General features: G+C 42.4%; 1 protein-coding gene across 1 annotated transcript in view; it reads right to left on the reverse strand.

The window, feature by feature from the left end:
• Positions 1–18,640, reverse strand: part of TEKT5 (tektin 5) — a 68,125-nt gene extending 49,485 nt beyond the window's left edge. The window contains exons 1-4 of the mRNA XM_020972536.2: positions 18,024–18,640; positions 12,667–12,750; positions 9,741–9,811; positions 6,451–6,594 (exon numbers count right to left, since the gene is read on the reverse strand). Of these exons, the coding sequence (XP_020828195.1) occupies positions 6,451–6,594; positions 9,741–9,811; positions 12,667–12,750; positions 18,024–18,590 (866 nt within the window). The 5' untranslated portion in view covers positions 18,591–18,640. The remainder of the gene's footprint in view (positions 1–6,450; positions 6,595–9,740; positions 9,812–12,666; positions 12,751–18,023) is intronic.
• Positions 18,641–19,026: the final 386 nt, after the last annotated feature.

Consider the following 19,026-nt stretch of genomic DNA (forward strand, 5'->3'; position numbering starts at 1 on the left):
CCTGTCATTTCCCTAGCAAAGCCCCCTTCCACTCTCCCCAGTCCCACCCATGCACACCCCGGCCCCTCCACCCCCACTCTCTCCCCTTACTGGTCTACAAGCTCTAAAAGTAATTTTGTTCCCTTTTAACTTTGTATCAAGCACTTAACATAACGTCTTGCACACTAAAAATTTAATAAAGGCATGAATTGAATTTCAATGAGTGTGCCCTCTCTCTCCCCTGGGTCCTAAGTCAGCTGACGATCTCTAAGTAAACAACCTTCAGTAATTTCATTTTGCCAATGAGTTCCCAGGAATTGGAGGCAGGATACACGGCACCGAATTGTAGAAAATAAGTCTAATGTGGAAACAATACTCAAGTGGGAATCCTAGGAAATATGGTTTGAAGTCCCAACTCCAGAATTTATTAGCTGCATAGCATTGGGCATGTCACTTCTGAGTTACCTTTCTGAGTTACAAGTTTCTCATCTCATCTAAGACCAAGATAATGAATAATATTTGAGCCATCTGTCATATAGGGTTGTTGTAAGGAAAATATTTTGCAAACCATAATGTACTATATAAACTGACCTATTGTTATTATGAACGCAGAGCTCAATATGAGTTTCCTTTAGCATGAAAGAGCCCAGGAATCTGATTTGCTTCCTGGGGCATGTGTCTCCTAAAGATGGAAAAGAAGATGGAAAGCAAAGGTTTGCAAGATAGGAAATGATGAAGATAAACTCTCAGTATTAATGGTAATGTGGAACAGGGTGAATACAGGAAAAAAATGCAATTTAATGCAATGCAATTCTGATAACCCTCATTTTTAAAAGCCTGGATGGGTGTGCCTCATTTTGAGAAAGCTCAATATACAAAAATGTGAACTTTAGATAAAGCAAGTAAATGTAAGTGGTGTAACAGGATAAAAGAGCAGTATACCAGTGGATAGCATGCTAGATTTTGAGTAAAAAAGACCAGGGTTCAAAATCTCTGTTTCTTACAACCAATGTGATCATAGGCAATTCACTTAACCCTTTTCAGCCTCAGTTTCCTCATCCATAAAACTGCGAAAATAGTATCTACTTAACAACGTTGTTGGGAAAGTCAAATGAGTTAATATATGTAAAGGACTTTCCAAACCTTAAAATGCTACTACATAAATATTGACTATCATTATTATTTAATCTCTCTGAGCTTCGGTTTCCTCATGGAATACAAGCTTTTGAGAATGATTTCTTCTCTTTCAAAAAATACTTTCTACTAAAGTTGTCCCTTCCATATCGTGGGGGTTAGGGGTACACCAGCACCAAGTACCACCCCCACCAGTGATCTGGAAAATCCAAGTAAAATTTTTTGGCCCTCGCCAGAGAAGAAGTCTGAATTTTTTCTTTTTCTTTTATTGTAAAATTTGGATTGAACTTATACAATACTATACATACATTTTATGCATTTCTGAGTTTCTAAACTTTTTCTGTGTCATCTGCTGGCCTTCATGTGTTGTCTGCCACTTCCGAAAAACTCCCAAAAAATTCCCACTTAATTTTTTATGCTGACAGAGATATATCAAAACCTCAATGGGCCAAGTAGTAACATGCAAGGGATAACTGTAGTGTTTGTCACTATAGTATGATATAGAATCTGGTACATGGTGGATACTTTATAAATGCTTGTTGATTGATTTTAGAATGAATATTTTCCTCATAATGCTATAGGACTCAGATATAACTTTGCAAACACTAGATCTGGATATAAATATCAAATACTATTGCCATAGATCTAGAGTTAAAAGGTGACTTTTGAGGACATCTAGTATAACTCACTCATTTTATAGGTAAGAGAATTCAGAGCAGAGCAGTTAAGTGACTTGTTCAAGGTCACACAGATTGTAAGTGGTAAATTTGGGATTTCAACCCAGATCCCATGATGCTAAATCCAATATTCTTTGCACACACCACACTGCCACTTCAGTTATTCACATTAAAATTGGCATCTTCATCTTATCTAGAAAAGCAAAGAAAATTAAAGAAAATTAAAGAAAGAAAGAAAAGAAAAGAAAAAAAGAAAAAAAAGAAAAGAAAGAAAAAAAGAAAAGAAAAGAAAAGAAAGAAAAGAAAAGAAAAAAAAAAGAAAAGAAAAGAAGAAAAAAGAAAAGAAAAGAAAAGAAAAGAAAAGAAAAGAAAAGAAAAGAAAAGAAAAGAAAAGAAAAGAAAGAAAAGAAAAATCCTCAGGGCAAGCTCACCCTGTGCATTTGAAATAGGATTACTGAAATTGAATTATATGTACACATCATCTTTCCAGAACACATCTCTTCTGTCCTTCAGTGAAGTCTTGTTCTGATGCCTAATTGTGGAGAGGAAGTGAACCTGGGTTTTTAAAAAGACTAAGCCAATGGAGTTCTCTCTCTGATAAGGTTCTACCCTAGTGGAAAGGCATTGAAGAGTTATCCAATGATGGACTCAGGATCCTAGGCCATGTGGTGAGCAAGGTGATGAATTTTTCAGCCACAGCAACATTTAGTTGAAAGCCTGCCTGCATTATAAAGGGGTTATAATGTGTATAGGTGGAGGAAATAGCCACCCTGTGAAATTACAGCTCCATGCCCCCTCCTCTGTTGATTCTTCCCTTGCTTGAGGGGGGTTGTTTGTCAATAGTGGGCCAAAGGGGCAGAGGTGTTGGAAAAGTTTAAGTGGGAAAACAATTACAAAGGTCTCTTTGATCTTGGGATAACTGGGTGTGGAGAAAAGAGAACCATTTTACTAAGAGATCATAAAATCCTGTCAAAGGCCCTGAAAGATCGTCTTTGCCTTAAATCCCCAAATGCTATTTCTGGCATAGACTTTTTACTGTGTGATTCAGAAACTCCCAATGGCGGTTTGCATAGAGGCTTCCCAGGGACTGAAAGGTGGCCACCCCACTGGCCACTTCTCAGTAATTAGAATGACTGAATTTTAGAGCTGCAAGGGTCCCCAGAAAACATCTATCCCAAGCCTCTTCTTTCACAAGTGAGGAAAAAGGCAAGTCCAAAGAAGTTATATGATTTGTCCCAAATCACACAGCTAACAGGTAGCAGGAGCTGCTAAGGGTTGGAATAATAGATTTTGAGCAGGCAGGGACCTCTAAAGCCATTCCCTCCCCTTCCACCTTTTACAAAAGAGGAAACCAGAAGCCCAGAGAGGATAACTGATTTGTCTAAGGTAAATCAGAGTGGCTTAGAGTCAGAGGAGTTAGCACACCTGTGCCAATCTCTTTGTGTTTCAGTTTACTTGTCTGCAAAATGAAGACATTGGAGATTGGACTAAATGTCTCATGAGCTCTTTTATAAATGCTGACTTGACTACATGACCTTTGAGGTCCATTCCAGCTCTACAAAATTCTTCATAAGGCCTGGATAGCAAACTAAGATTGGAACACAGGTCCTACGGCCAGAGGTGTTTTCCGCACACTATCTCTTCCACTGCAAAGAAGCCACATACACACACACCCCCACCACCCCAAGCACTCCTTCCGTTACACTAGCAAAGTTGGTTTAGGGCATGTTCTCACCCAGCATCCTTAGGTGTGTTTTAAAAGCCAGGAGTGTATTTCTTGGCTGGTGTGGTTGATTTAAAACTGTTTATAACGTCATATGGATTTCAAACTTGTCTCGTAGTTTATTTTCTTCCACTAAACTCGGGGGGAAAGGCGAACAACAAAGACCAAATAAAAGGGAGGGGTCCTCCTGCGGCATGGGCTCCCCAGGAAGGGCTGACCCTTCCCCCAAGCCTCTCGCCCCGGTACCTGGGACTGCGGGAGAATTCTACTGCAGAGCTGCGGAAGAAGTCATTGCCTCCTCCTTTCCGCAGATGCGGTACTAAGGTTTCCCTCCAAAACTCCCAAATCCATGGCAGCCCGCCTTTAGGGGCAGGCCCTAGGAATCCCCAGGTGCGAGCTGAGGCCTGGCAGCGGCTCTAGGCGAAGGGCGTGCCCTGCCCTGTCAATGCCCGTCCCGGCTCAACCCCGCCTGCGGAGCCCGGCAGCCTGGAGCGCCCTGGCTGCGCTCTCCCTGGTAGGAGAGGGACAGACCGTAGCAGGCTGCATTTGGTTCTCCGGCTCTACTCCCGAACTTAAAACTCCCCGGTCTACTCGCTGGCTCCTGGGAGTTTCACCAGCAGCACCTTAACGGCCCAGTTGCCTCTCCCCGCATTGTTCAATCCTGTCTTTGCTACCTTTCCCCTCGACCTATGGTCCCCAACACCCTTGGGCACTCTTGGGGAAGGCAGAAAAAGCCCTACGCAGTTAAAGACACAAAGACAGTGATGCACTGGAACTGTGAGGGAAGAGGAGGAAGAGCTTAACACGCCCACCCCCCACCCTCAGCCCTGGGCTTTCCTACGGTTTGCCTTGGTTAAGGCTGCCCTTCCCAAGACAGATCGCCCAGTTCCCGTCCCTTAGAACTGTGACGCTGCTTCGGGGCTGGGTGGAAGCAGTGGGATTCTCACCCGGCCGCCCAGCAAGCCTGCACAGAAGCATGGAATTCGGGGCGCCCCTGGGACGCCTCCTCCGAGGCTCCACAGCAGACATTAGGCTGCTTAATGACGTCTAGGGGCCATAAACATGAGCCCTGGCCCCCGGAGTGCCGACGTCAGCACTTCGTTCGGCCCATTCCTTCTCCGACCCATCACCCACAGCTTCGCAGCCACGGGAGCCAACTGAAAGCTCTCACTCGGCCTGCCAGGGCTAGTGGCAAACAGTGCCCTCTGTAGCTCAAGTGAATTTCTGTCGTTTGACTTTTTAAAACGCGGGTCTTAGTTTCTCAGGGGCTGACTTAAAGCTTAACTCTCATGTCGGCTTTCTTTCCTTATTGAAAGGCCCAGATATTATCGATTTTCATTCATATAGAACTTGACTACTCACAAAATGTTGTACATACAATATCTCATAGGAACTTCGTAAGCCTCAAAATGTAGGTCTTAGAAGTATTAAAACTGTATTTTACTGATGGGGTATTAATAGTATGAAATGTTATCTTCATTTTACATACAGAGGTTCAGAGATTGTGACTTGCTCAAGGTCATACTGCTAGCAGTAGAGCAATCCAAATATTGCAACTTCAAATCTAGTGTGGTTTTCATTATACCACTGTTTTCCCCCTTTTCCTTTTTTTTTTGTGCGTGTGTGTGTTTTCTTTTGTCCACTATAGAAACAAACAAGCAAACAGAAAGAAAAACAAAAGTTCCTCAGCAGTTCTTAAGCTTTTTTTTTTATTTGTGGGTCATACACCCCCTTGACAATCACCAGTCCATGAAAGAGGTTCATGAACCCCTTCTCATAATTATATTTTTAAATGCTTAAATAAACCATACAAGATTCCAAAGGAGACCAGTTATGTTGAAATATGGTTACCAAAAAATATTTTTTTTTAACTCATAGACCTCAGCATAACCCTTTCCCTAGCATTTTAGAACTATAAATTTAGAGCTGGGAGGGACCTCAGTCCAACCCCCTCACTTTACAAATGAGATAATATTTGTAAAAGCACCTAGCAAAGTTCCTGGCACAAAGTAGTCACTACATAAATATTTATTCTCTTCCCCTTTCCCCCTACATAGGAGAAAACTGAGGCCTAGAGAGGTAAAGTTACTTCCCCAAGGTCACACAGGTAGTAATTAGCACAAATGGGCTTTAATCCACATCCTGAGAGAAGCTTAGGGAAAGTTTTTAAAGAGAACCTGGATTCTGTGACAACTTTTAGAAGCTTAAAGCAAAAAAAGGAGGGCCTATGGGAAGCCATGTACTTCCTTTCAGCGTTTAAAGGTTTGGGGGACATTGAACTAAAGGTGGTGTCTGCAGGTTCCCCTGCTGTGAGGATGTCAGAGCAGTGGGGAAGGTCCTACCTTGGGCTAGGCTCTGTGATTACAAAAGACCTCATCCTACAACCAGTAGGGTCACTGGGATGAGCCAGGAGCAATGAAGGGTACTTGTACCTACCCTTGCTGAGAGAGAATAGGGCAGAGCAGTGACCTGAGCGCTTGGACACCGTGCTCAGTGACCTAATATCTTGCAGATGGCCCTGGCCAGCTCCACAACAATTCAGGGCAACATTTATTAGGTGCCTGTTATGTGCAAGGCACCTTATTATGTGCAAGGCACCATGCTAGGCACTTGGAATACAACACCGCAAATGAACAACACCCCCCTACCCACTAAGGGAGTGAGCGGTATAGAAAGAGTCATATGCTCAACCAGGACCTGACTGGAGCAGAGGGTCTGTGGTAAACATCAGATTTTAAGTTAAGTTTAAGGTTGGGAAAGGGAGAAATGGGGACCTTCCCGCTGCCGATTCACCATCATCTATGAAACAGCTTCACCACAGGCTTCCTTATTCTTCTGATTCTGCCTCCAAAAGCACATACTTTTCTGTGGACTCCATCATTATAGAACTTAGGAATCTCCTACGCTCAGCCAGGTAAGACAAAGTTATACACTTACGTGCCATCAATTTTCTCCACTCCATGGAAGAAGTTGATGCTGTCCGATGTGTTCCTCAGATTGAAGCACTTCTCATCGATAAACTGTGCAGAATTTTTATCAGCTAAGTCTCTCTCCACTGCATGTTGCGCATCTCGGTTATCCCTGGGGAAAATAAAGATCATCTCACAAAGGCCCTCTCACAGCCAGCCCTAGGCAAAAGGATGAAGTCTGGTTTGTCTTCCATCTCCCCTACTAGCCTCACTTCTCCACTGTAGCATCTCCCTACCATTCATCACGTACTCTATTATTTCACCTCTTTTCCTGTTAGAACCTACTCTCAGTTAGTCAGTCATGGCTTAGAAAGAAAGATGTTGATACTTATTCTTGCTAAGGTGTAAATGACTGATAAGAGCTTAAAGTGCTCCTCCTCCAAGTGATATTTCCATTTCAATAGAAGACAATCCATCAAATAGAAGGAATGAGTTTGTAATGGCAGAATTTTGATTATCAGGATCAAGATAATAAGAAAAAATGGTGGATGGAGGAGACCTTGGGTGCCCCTAATTGAGGTCATTCCTGAAAGAATCCTTTCGCCCAATTTATCCCTGAAACTATGGAGAGTGTGAAGTCTTTCTCATTGTAGCCTTAATTCTTCAGCAATACCCTTATCATTGGCCAGTCTATTTGAGAGAAGGAAGAAAAGGGAAATTCATCTAGATACCTGCAACACTTCTATTAGCCAGTCATTCCTGCCCTCTTCACTTTGCTCAAGGGAAGATAAAGAATGACCTTAACTAACTTCCCATACTCAGTCCCAGACTGATGGCCAGATGCGAACCAGAAAACACATTCTGGAGTCCTGCTGACCAGGGGAAACCCAAATTTAACTCTCCTACAATCTCAAACTGAACTTTCCGCTCCACTGGAAGAAGTGAGGGAATGTCAGACACCTCTGGTAGGGACACTTCCCCATCCAGATGGGAGGCCCCAGGATTTGCTGAAAATACCTCCAAAGTTCCCACTCTCTTCCATGTGCCAACGGCTAGAAGGGGTTGGCAGCAGCGCTTCCCACACTGAGGATGAGGAAAGACTGCATTCTGTTTCCTTAATTGGGCTCTGGCTCTGCACTAATTAAGTTCCCCCAAGATAGCATAATGTTCTCTGAAAGTAAGACATAATTACTTGACAATGACAACCTTCTTCTGACACATGGGCTTTCACCTGAGAATTTAAATTGCTTTTGTTCAGGGGGATCTACCTCAGATTTTTAACTCACCCCTGTCCCCCAAGGAACTGTCTTCCTGATATTTGGATCATATGCTTAGAATCAGAAGGGACCTTAGAGTTCAGGACTCCCCATCCTCCACCCCTCCCCAATATTTCACACCAGAACCACGTGATCTAGAACCAAAGGAACCTTAAGGATCACCTCATCCAATCCACGTGTTTTACAGTTGAGGAAACTGAGCCTCATAGAGGTTAAGTAACTGACCCAGGGTCATAGAAGTGTTAACAGACAGGTTTTGAACCCAGATCCATTTACTCCAAAATCCAGGGAACTTTCCAATCTTCCATTCCTCCTGTCTTGGGTGGCTCATTCTCATCTTTCCCCCTGACCTTTAGAAGCCCATTCCATAAGCTGGCTAGCTCCCTAGATCAAAGTTGGAATAATTGAATTAAATATTGTGGTCACTGCCTGGTCCTTTTCTGGCTACTCTCTCCCCCTGCTGGCTGTCTCCAAGTTGCAGCAGATGGATGCTTGCGCAAAATCAACACGCAGAAATGAGATCAGAAGCATGGTAATTTGGGTGATGTAGGCCTTTCTGCTTTTGAGGGCCTCTTACGGCCATGGAGGTAATAGGCAAAGTGGAAAGGGGTTGGCACTACTAGTTGGTACTAAGAAAACATTTTTCCTAAGGTTTATAACTGAGGCATAATACAGTAGTAACACAGCCTGGAGCCCTAATCAGCCATTTTTGTACTTAGAGCAAGGGGGATGAAGTTTGTGCTATGTATGTGGAGGGGTGGAGGGAGGGGTTCAGGTGGAGGTTGGAGGGTAACTACTGACCACTGCTGATGTGTCAGCTGTTACTAGGGCTGAGTCAATTTGGGGAGCAGCCTCCAAGGAGAAGAAACATCTAAAGCTTTCTATTTTATCTAATTAGTCTCGCTTACTAGGTGCCAAGTTCAAATGTTTCTACATCTGTTGAAGTGTGGTAAAGTAGCCTCTGAAGTTTGGTACCCTGAGGCCCTAATCACCTACCCCTAGTGATTCCTCTGCCTTAAGCCACACACATGGAAAGCTCTTACAGTCTGGCATGTCAGTATAATCAGTCTATACACCACCTGCTCAGCCAGCAACTAGGCAAAGTGAACATCATTGTCCTTCCTATATCTCATCCCAGGCTGCATATGGCACCTTTGTGACTTCCTTTCTCCTGTGAAGTTGCTTGCCATGGTCATTCTAATCTGCTTTGACCTAAATCCAAATGTTGGCGTGAGGAAGAAGTGGTAGAGGAAACATGATGCAGACTGGCCCTGAATCTTAACCCTTTTCCAGGGATAATAATGGCTTTGAGACTAGGGAACTAGGAGACCATGCCCTTTTAAAGATTCCAGGTCTTTTGGTAATATTTGTCCTACCTGCCACCCCTGGTATGCTCCAAATAGACAAAAACAATGTGTAGGCCCAGTGGGCTGATAGCTATGCCTTCTGAGTACAGAAATTGCTGGGCCCATGTTCAATAACTATTTCTAGTGAAATAGTTAAATGTCAACTGCCCACTAGGAAGAATGGGGCCAGGCTACTTCACTGAGTATGCACCATGGGGCTGCAGCAACTGCAGCAGCAGGGACCTGTAAAGCTTGATTCTCACTTTAATTATGTCATGAGTAGCTTCCTAACTTGTCACGATGCCGGTTACATAATCATCTGAGCATCAGAGAACAAAAAGGTGCTTTCTTTTTCAGACTCCTGACTCCAGGCCTGTACTGACTACCCCTTGGCACCATTCCAGTGAATCCTCCCAGAAATCACGGGTTTCATAATACTCCATTTTGCCACATCTGCAGAGTTATAATTCATATATACTGTCCAGAGTAAAAGATCCCTGCAGACTTTTCTCCTTTATCCCTTTCTCTCTTTATCAAAATAATAATAATTAGATAATCATCATAATAATAAAGGGGGTGGGGTAGGGGAAAGAAATGGTGCCATTTATGTCAGTTTTGTCCAACTTCAGGAAATTATATTAACCAGAAAACAGAAAAGGAAAGCAGGGAAAGGAAAAAAAAAAGCAAATACTCACCGCAGCTGAATATCACATCTGTCTGCCAGTTTTTTCATTTGATCTTGACAACATTTTAGCAAATCAACCTCCTGCAATGCAAAATGTCTGCCAGTCAAAAAGGGTACCAGTTCTCAGAAACTGACTATCCTCTTGCCTGGTCTAGCCTCAAACGCCCCTCTCACTGAGCTACTTGGAGGTGGAACTTGAGAGAGGGAACAGAGAACAGTGGCATCCAAAATCCACTTTTATTTCCTTTAGTGGCCAGCAAATGGAAGCTTATTAACAACAAAGTAATTAGATGATGTGGGCCTGATGAATTTATGGAAACCTATTTGATTTATTCCCCTTTAGAATGGATAGAAAAATGGACCTACCCACAAACCAAATGAAATTCCTGCAAAAAACCTGAAAATAGACCTGTCAAAAAAAAATGAAGTAACTGGAGGAAACTCTATCTTGTCGGTTTTTCACTTTAGTACATTTCTGGATTTGCATATTTTTTGTGTGTTTTATAAGCACAATTTCTTTGAAGATATATAAAGTTTTCTATAAATCTACCAGTGACCATGGCAGGAGATAGAGCAAGACAATCCCTTATATTTACAAAGAAAACTCTTTCATTTACATGAACTCATTTGTTCCTATATTTGCCCCATGAGATGGGCAGAGAAAAAATACTTATCTCTATTTTACAGAAGAGGAAACCGAGGTCCAGACAGGTTTGGTGACTTGTCCAATGTCACTTGGCAAGACAATAGCAGAACTGAGACTAAAACCCAATCTCCTGACTCCTGATCTGGTGCTCTCCTACAAAATACTCTCTGTCCTCTGATAGGAGCCCAGCAAAGTGAAAGAAATTCTGGACTCAAGAGTCAGGAACCGGGGCAGCTAGGTGGCAAGGTGGATAAAGCGCGGGCCCCAGAGTCAGGAGGAGTTGAGTTCTAATCCAGTCTCAGACCAGACACTTGACGCTTACTAGCTGTGTGACCCTGGGCAAGTCACTTAACCCCATTGCCTACCCAAAAAAAAAAAGGAGTCAGGAGCCATGAGCTCTGATGTTTATTGGCTGTGGGACCCAGGGCAAGTCTCTCAATAGTACTGGTAATGACAATAATCATAACTAACATGAATATATGGGTAGCGAGGTGGCACAGCCAATAAAGCACTGGGCCTGGAGTCAGGAAGACGAGTTCAAATGTGGCCTCATATACTAAGTAGCTGTGTGACCCTGGACAAGTCACTTACTCCAGTTTGCCTCAGTTTCCTTATCTGTAAAATGAGTTGGAAAAGGAAATGGCAAACCAATATCTTTACCAAGAAAACCCCAAATGAGATCATGAAGAGTCAGACATGACTGAACAACAAACAAGTTATATAGTCCTTAAAGACTTGCAAAGCCCTTTATCTAGTCTATATCATATGACTTGATTTTCCCAACCACCCTGAGAAGTACTTGCAATTCTTATCTTCATTTTTGTTTTCAATTTAATATTTTATTTTTCCAAATCACATGTAAAAACCTCATTTTTTAAAGACGAAGAAACTGAGGCTGAGAGAGGTTCAGAGACTTGCTCAGTACCACATAGCTAATAATCATCTAAGGTCTTCTTTACCCTCTCTTTGCCTTGGTTTCCTCATCTGAAAAATTAGGTCAATAGTACACTACCCCACAAGTTTACCCTGAGGACAGCACTTTGTGAATCTTAAAAGCATTGTAAAAACATGTGCCTCATTATGACTATTTTCTTTTTTTCTGTTTTATTTTCCTCCTGCCCATCCATACCTTATAATATACATTTCCCTCTTTCTCTACCCTTCCCACATGTTCCAGCCATTGGCTAATCCCACTGGGATCATATAAGACTAAGGAGGTTGTTGAGTCCTTCATTATATCAACACATTCTATGAATACGGAGGCAAGGCCGGAAAGAAAATTAGACTGAGTCTGAAAGAAATCAGTAATCAGGGCAATTGAGAATTTCAGTAAAGACTGAAAATAAGTCAACTCACCTTTCTGTGCTCCTTCTTAATGCTAGAACTGATGTTTCTGTCATCTGTTACATATTTCCCTGAGTGACATAGTTTTGTTTTGGGGGGATTTTTTTTTTGGCAACCTTGATGGACTCCTTCTGACTCCTGTCTTAAATTTTGCTTAGATGACAACTTTTTGTCCATCCATCTTTCCCAAAGATGATAGAACTCCTTGGATAAAGATTTAGAACTAAAGGCATCTTACAGATCATCCCATAGGATCAGACATGGAAGGGACCTGAGAGGCCTTCTGGTCAAAAGTCTTCATTTTGTGGAAGAAGAAGTGACTTGAACAATGTCACAAAGGCAGTAAGGGTCACAGATGGCCTCTGAACCCAGGTCCTCTGATTCCTGGGCCAATGCTCCTTATTATACCCAACACCTTTGTTTCACGGGTGAGAAAACAGAAATTAGTCCTGTGACTCCCAATCCAGTATTCTTTTTACGCAATCTCATCTACTGCTGATGCGTACTGATGATACTACTGATGAGAAAACTGAGACCCTGAGAGGCAAAGCAATTTTCCAAAAGTCACACAGCTAGTTGGTTGTACCTCGAGATCTCAGAGCCAGATGTCCTGGTTAGCAATCTAGTGTTTCTTTTTGTTTTGCTTTACCACGTAACACAGTCACAGATCTGCAGTCTGAGTGACTTTCTTAAGCCTTTCGAAAGCTAGGCATATCCTGGGGAGAAACACAATGCCTTTATTCCTGGAGAAATGCTCAGAATTTTCTTTTCCCAAATATCCTTCTGATTTATTCCTGCCTTCTCCTATAACCCTTCAGCTGCACATAACCAAGCAAGATAGACCTATCTTAGGAAACTGCATCACCCAGCCCCAGGTACTCTGAGTTTCCTGTCACCCCACACATAATCTTGTGGGGAGGATGAATGAACAGATGAGACTTCATACCTGGATAAGGTTTTTTTCAACATTATCATGGACTAAATCAACACCTATCCGTTTTTCACGATGGTACAAGCATTCGAGGGCCACCTGCAAAGAAGGAAGAGGGAGAGATAAGACAGTGTGTTCTCTCTCTGGCTATATTTGGATCACTGTGTGCAGGGATGATTCACATCTACCTCTGCCGGAATCTGTTCTTTTTACTTAGAAAGTTGTACTTTGAGTTCGGGGTTTGTACCTTTGGTTTCATTGGGTTTTATAACTGTACCTTTGGATTTCAACACTAGCTTTCCTCCTCACTTTGAAGCTGTGGCCTTGTCCCCCAGTCTGACTCTTTCAAATATAACGTATAAACATACCCTTGGAGCATCTGAAAACCATCTCTTTATCTAGATCCTTTCCATCCTTCAAAGCCCAATTTATATTCTACCTCTTTCAGGAAGTGCTCCTTGACCATCTCAGCTCACATGGACACCTCTCTCTACTAAACTGTTTCACTCAGTGTTTCCATTTCCATTTGACACTTACCAAATATGAACAATAGCTCTTATGTTATTAACTTTCATTGTATATTTTTTATTCCCAATGAGCTTGCAAATTCTTTGAGGGCAGGGACTGTATCTTATACTTCTTTGTATCCTTCGTAGGGCTGGGTGCCATTATGGTCCCATGACTCCAATACAGGCATACTCAGTGGAATAGAAAAGTACTCACCAAAGTATTGTCATGGGTCCAGCTGTCCCTGACATTTTGACTTGAGGCATGATTATCCAGCCCTTTGGAACACTCAGTGCCTAATAATAGTTCAGATAGCTTACAAAACAGTCCAGTCTGAAAAAACTTCCCAGGGACACAAACACAGCTCTGGGGCACCATGGTCATAGGCCCACAGGGAAAGCTACCCAGCAAAACAGGCTCCCCATGGCCACATAGTCTTACCATATCGAGGCATTATCTGTTTATCATGTTCTTCTTCCTGTCAAGACAACTGACTCTATGGCTGTAGTATAAAGTCAATCAATCAATAAACATTTGATAAGAACCCATTACGTACCGAGAATACAAAGACAAGAATCAAATAGTCCCTGCTTTTGAGGAGCTTATATGTTATTGGAGGAGGCACAATGTACATATATACAAAACACAGAAAAAACAGATACCAATTAACTTGGGAGGGAGGCACTCACATCTAGGAGGGTCTGGAACGTTTTCATGTAGAAAGTGGCACGTAAGTTGAGCCTTGAAATGGTCTAGAGATTTTATGACATTGTGGTAAAGAGGAAGTACATTCCAGGGACATAACAGAGCTTACAGACAGGAGGTAGAGTGCTTTTATATGAGGAACAATAAGAAAGCTAGTTTGGCTGGATTGTAGAATGCCTGAAAGGGAAGAATGTGTGAGAAGGCTGAAAAGATGACTGGACTGATGGTAATGTCCTCAATGAAAATAGGGAAGGCTATGAGTTAGGGTGGGGGAGAGAAGACAATGAGTTCTGTTTTGGATTTGTTGAATTTGAGATGTCACTTTGACATCCAGTTGCTGTCAAATTGGTAGATGGCCACCTGTTTCCGAGAGCAGCAGAGCCATCCTAGGATCATAGATTTACAGCTAGAAGAGACATTAGAAGCCATCCAGTTCAACTTCCTTCATTACACCTAAGGAAACTGAGGCCCAAAGAGATCAAATGACTTGCTCAAAGTCAATGGTATTAAGTAATAGACACAGGATTGCTAACTAGAATTCCCTTCTTTCCCTTTCCTTGCCCCCCCTAACTTTAAAATTAATTAAGTTTGACCACACAACTCCTTGAGAGAAAATGGAGTAAGCTCTGTGACTATTATTTCCCATTGAGAGACCCTGGTTTACCACTGGTGATGCTAATGATCACTTGAGAACCCATGAACAACTGCTTGTGAGTGTTCCTTTACCATCCAGCCTGGCCACTTCATTCTGCATGGAATGAAGGACTTTTAAAGCTAGAATGAGCATTGAAAGGACATTTAGTCAGTTCCCCTGTGTTTAGACTTCTTAAGTCATCCTCAACAAATGAAGGCCCCCTACTACTTTGAAAGGTGTCCAGAAAAGACAATTCCACCACCTCTCTTTTACCTATTATAGTAATTATTAATAATCATTATAACTTGCATTTACATGAGTTTTAAGGTTTGCAAAGAACTTTACAAATATCATCTCATTTTATCCTCACAACAACTGAAGAAGATAGGTTAAGTGACTTACCCAGAGTCACACAGCTAGTAAGTACCTGAGAAGGTTAGAAGACATGGGGATGTTACTGAAAAGAGTAGGGTTTCACAGTTAATTAGCGGCATAATTAACTAGTTAATTGGAAGTCAGAGTTAAAATCCTGCCTCCGACAGTAGCTATATGAGTCTGGGCAAGTCACTTAACTCACCTGCCTCAGTTTTCCCATTTGTAAAATAAGGATAATGACATGTATAATATATAATATGTATATAAATTATATATGTACTTAAGTTCTAAACTTTCAGAATATAGATATATATGTGTGTGTACATATATACATGCCTGTGTGTGTGTGTATTTTTTTCTCCCCCCCCCAAATCTTCAGTGATGCCCCATTGACTCTAGCATAAAATATATGTCTCTGGCCTTGCCATTTAAGGCCCTCTACAGTCTGGCTCCAACCTCCTTTTGTCTGCCTTATTTCATTTTACTTCCATAGACTGTATGTTCTAGACAAACTATTTTCTTGTTTTTCCTTTTTTTGTGAGGGCAGTTGGGGTTAAGTGACTTACCCAGACTCACACAGCTACTGAGTATTATGTGTCTGAGGCCATATTTGAACTCAGGTCCTCCTGACTCCAGGGCCAGTGCTGTATCCACTGCGCCACCTAGCTGCCCACCAAACTATTTTCTAATCTCATCCTGCCCTCTTTTGCTTCTGTTCATTTGAATAAATCTTAGCCTGGAATGCACTCCCTCATCTCTGCCTTTGCTAATTTATTAGCTTCCTTCAAGGCTTAGCTTAGGAGCTGGGTCCTCTGAAAAGGCTTCTCTGGTCCCCCAGTGACAATGTTCTCTCCCTTTGGTCCATAAACTTCTCCCAGAGCATTTTGTGTGTCAATCTCTTTTGTCCCTGTCATACACTATGGAGTCACATAGAGCTTTCAAGCTCTAAAGCACCTTAGAGGCCATTTAGTCTAACCCCCTCATTTTCCAGATAAGAAAACTGAAGCTCCAGGAATTTGAGTGACTTGCCCAAGGTCATACAGGTCACAAAGCCTCAGGCAGGATTTGAATCTAGCTCCTCTTACTCCAGATCCAGGATTCTTTCCACTGTGTCATGCTGTCACTCCATCTTACTTATTTTGTACATGTTCTATCCCCCCAGTAGAAGGTGAGCTTATTGAGGGCAGAGGCTACCTCATTTTTGTTTGTATCCCCAGCACCTAGTACAATGGCCTTGCTCATCATGGCTGAATTAAATTCACATCCCTACAGTAGCTGTGTCATGAAGGAGTTCAAATGTAGAACCATGGAATGCACAAACTGAATGGAACATCAGAGATCAACCAACAGGCCTGCTTAGCCTAAAGTCTGCCAACTTGCCTTTTTTGATGTATTTTTTGATAACTGCATTTCAATAGAATTGGTTTCCTTTATAATGCTTGAATTTTATTTTATGCATTTACAAACATCATTTTGAGAAAAGGTCCATAGAATGAATACTCCTTTCAACGTATCCAATGAGAGGTGTGATGAGAGAGTGTGTGGTGGGAGGCAGGGAAGGAAGTTGGAAGTGGTTGTGGAGAAACCTTGCCCTTTGAGGAGCAGTCTGATGCATTGGTATTTTCATAATAGGCTGTCTCTCTTGCCTACAGAATAACCCATTTCCAGAACATCTCAAAGATGGGATAAGGAAGCTATGGACCCTAAGGAAAGTAAGAAAACTGTGCCCCCAATGTGTGACCAAGACTTGAGTCTTGTAACATGTGATGATTTCTCACAAAACACACACCTTAATGCCATGGCACACTTAAGAACATGTACATTTGTTAAAAATAACTTTTAAGAAGTGTTCCTTATTGCTCTCTCCCCAAACCTCTGCATGTCATGCCATGGGCAGCTACCTCAACTGGTCACCCTTAGTCTCAGCCCCATGCCTTAGGCTTCCCAAAGGAGGAGACGGTTGGAAGCAGTGTAAGCAGGCACTTAGAAACCCTCCAAGGCTCTTGCCAGGCAATCTTCCCAAGACTATGCCTGGAATTAAGGCCACATGATCCTCTCAGAGATGTTTGCTTGGACACAAATTGCTGCACAGAAGAGGCAGAAAACAGTAGGCTCCTTAATGAGAAGAAGGAGGCCTGACGGGGATCAGCTCTGTACAGTAGGTTTAAATGGAGGCCTGCCAACTTCCCATTGAAAAGAGGCCTGGCTTTGAAGTTAGCAAACTGAAGACATAGCTCTGAAAATAATTAGCCACCAAGTTACACTCAGCAAACTGCTGACATGTGCTTCTCCATGGAGAGAAACCCTGCTTTCAGTCAGAGCTCATTTAAACCCCAGCAAACCTTTTATTATGATCATGTATCTCTCTACCAATACCAGAATAATAACTGGGATTTTTTTTTAAAGTAACAGAAGACTAAAAGGGGTGGGGGGTGGGGGTGGCAGGGCATATTAAAAGTGTTTCTGAAGGGAGAAGCAGGCAAAAATGATTGTTTTGAAAGAATAACTACTCATTGGTTCACTTACCTGTGATGTCACAAAGACTACTTCCAGGTAGATATTAGTGATATAACTACACCATTCAGGTGAAGGCTTTGAAGTGCAGAGACAATAAGGGATGATGGTGCAAAGGATTGTGGGAAGAGTATGAATCAGATCCACACTAATATGGCTCAACTCAAACTTTGATCTTATTAACCACTCAGATACACTTCTCAAACTCCCAACTTCGCACATGGAATTAGATAGCCAGTTATGTGAATTCTCTTTTGAGAAGTTCAGTTCACTTTGGAAGAGATAGGAATTTCAATGAACAGTGCTGGATTAATAGTTTCAGGAAACTAGACAGAATGCAAACTCCTGGAGGGCAGGCACCATTTCATGTTTGTCTAGCTCCTGGCACATAGCAGGTACTCAATAAATATTTCCTGGTTTGAACTGAATTGTATATATGAAAAGGTCAGCCTAAGGTACTGATTATTTCGTAACATTTTCTGCTGTCTTTTCAAAGCTTTTCTATTTCTGTCATACCAAGACAGTGACTAAGTTGGCTCAGAAAGTTACCAGCTATCATTGGATATAAAGGAAAAATGCCGTATTTTATGTATGTTTGGCTTAGTCTGGTCACCCTCACACACTTCCATGTACTCACCTGCAATGGACTTTCTAGCTCATCAGCTGCACACTCTAGTCGCCTCTTGGCAGTGTCCAGTGCATGGCTCTCAGTTAATAGCCTGTCTAGTTCATAGGTCAGCTCTGATTTCCAGAAGCCAATGTCAGATAGCCTCTGACCCAGGTTTCTGCAGGTGCCCTCCTGCATCTGTCGGGTCAGCTGGTCTTTGTCCTGCATCAGCCTCACAGAGTCAGCTGTCAACCTGTTTGCCCAGTGTCGGGAGGTTTCAGCCCCCCGGATCTGGGCCATGTTTGACTGGTCCCAGTCACGGCGGCTATACCGGGAGAAGAGGGCAGTGCGCAGGGCAGGGAGGATAGTGGGAGGCCTCAAGGGGTTCCGGCCTATGGACCCCTCATCTGGACAGCTCTGGTTGGAGGAGACTTTATAAAATAAGCTAGGCCGCCATGAGTTAAGGTATCGGTATCCTGGCAGATAGTAAGGTTGGTAACTCTCCTGGGTGACAGTCACAGGAGGCAACTCAGACAAAGCACAAGCCCTTTTTGAGCCACAGTAACTGGCAGTCTGAGTTGTTCCAAGAAACTCCATCTTCTTCCATCAGCTCCACTCAACCAAACTCTGCAGAAGTCACAGGCACCTGGAATTATTGTGCTTGGTCCCATAAGCTAAGGGTTTTTTCTATTGTAGGATCTCAATGAACCTCTATGACTCAGAGCTGTTGTCATAAAGCCCTAGTGGAGATGGTTTATCCTCCTCATTCATTGAGCTCTCAGTAGGTATCCCCCCAAGACAGACCAGTCCTTTCAAGCCATTTTATTTGGTCAATAAATGGTCAATAATATTTTTTAAAAATAAGCTTTTTATTGATAGCTTCTGTTTCTTACATTATCATAGTTATCCCGAATATCTCTCTTCCTCATCCTCCCAGAGAGCCATCCTATATAACAAATAGTATTTTTTAGAGGAAAAAAAACTCAGCACAACTGAACAACACATTGAAAAAGTCTGAAAACGTCTGCAATGT

Source organism: Phascolarctos cinereus, unplaced genomic scaffold (assembly GCF_003287225.1).
Source record: "Phascolarctos cinereus isolate Bilbo 61053 unplaced genomic scaffold, phaCin_HiC Scaffold_4;HRSCAF=312, whole genome shotgun sequence".
In the NCBI taxonomy this organism is placed as follows: domain Eukaryota; kingdom Metazoa; phylum Chordata; class Mammalia; order Diprotodontia; family Phascolarctidae; genus Phascolarctos; species Phascolarctos cinereus.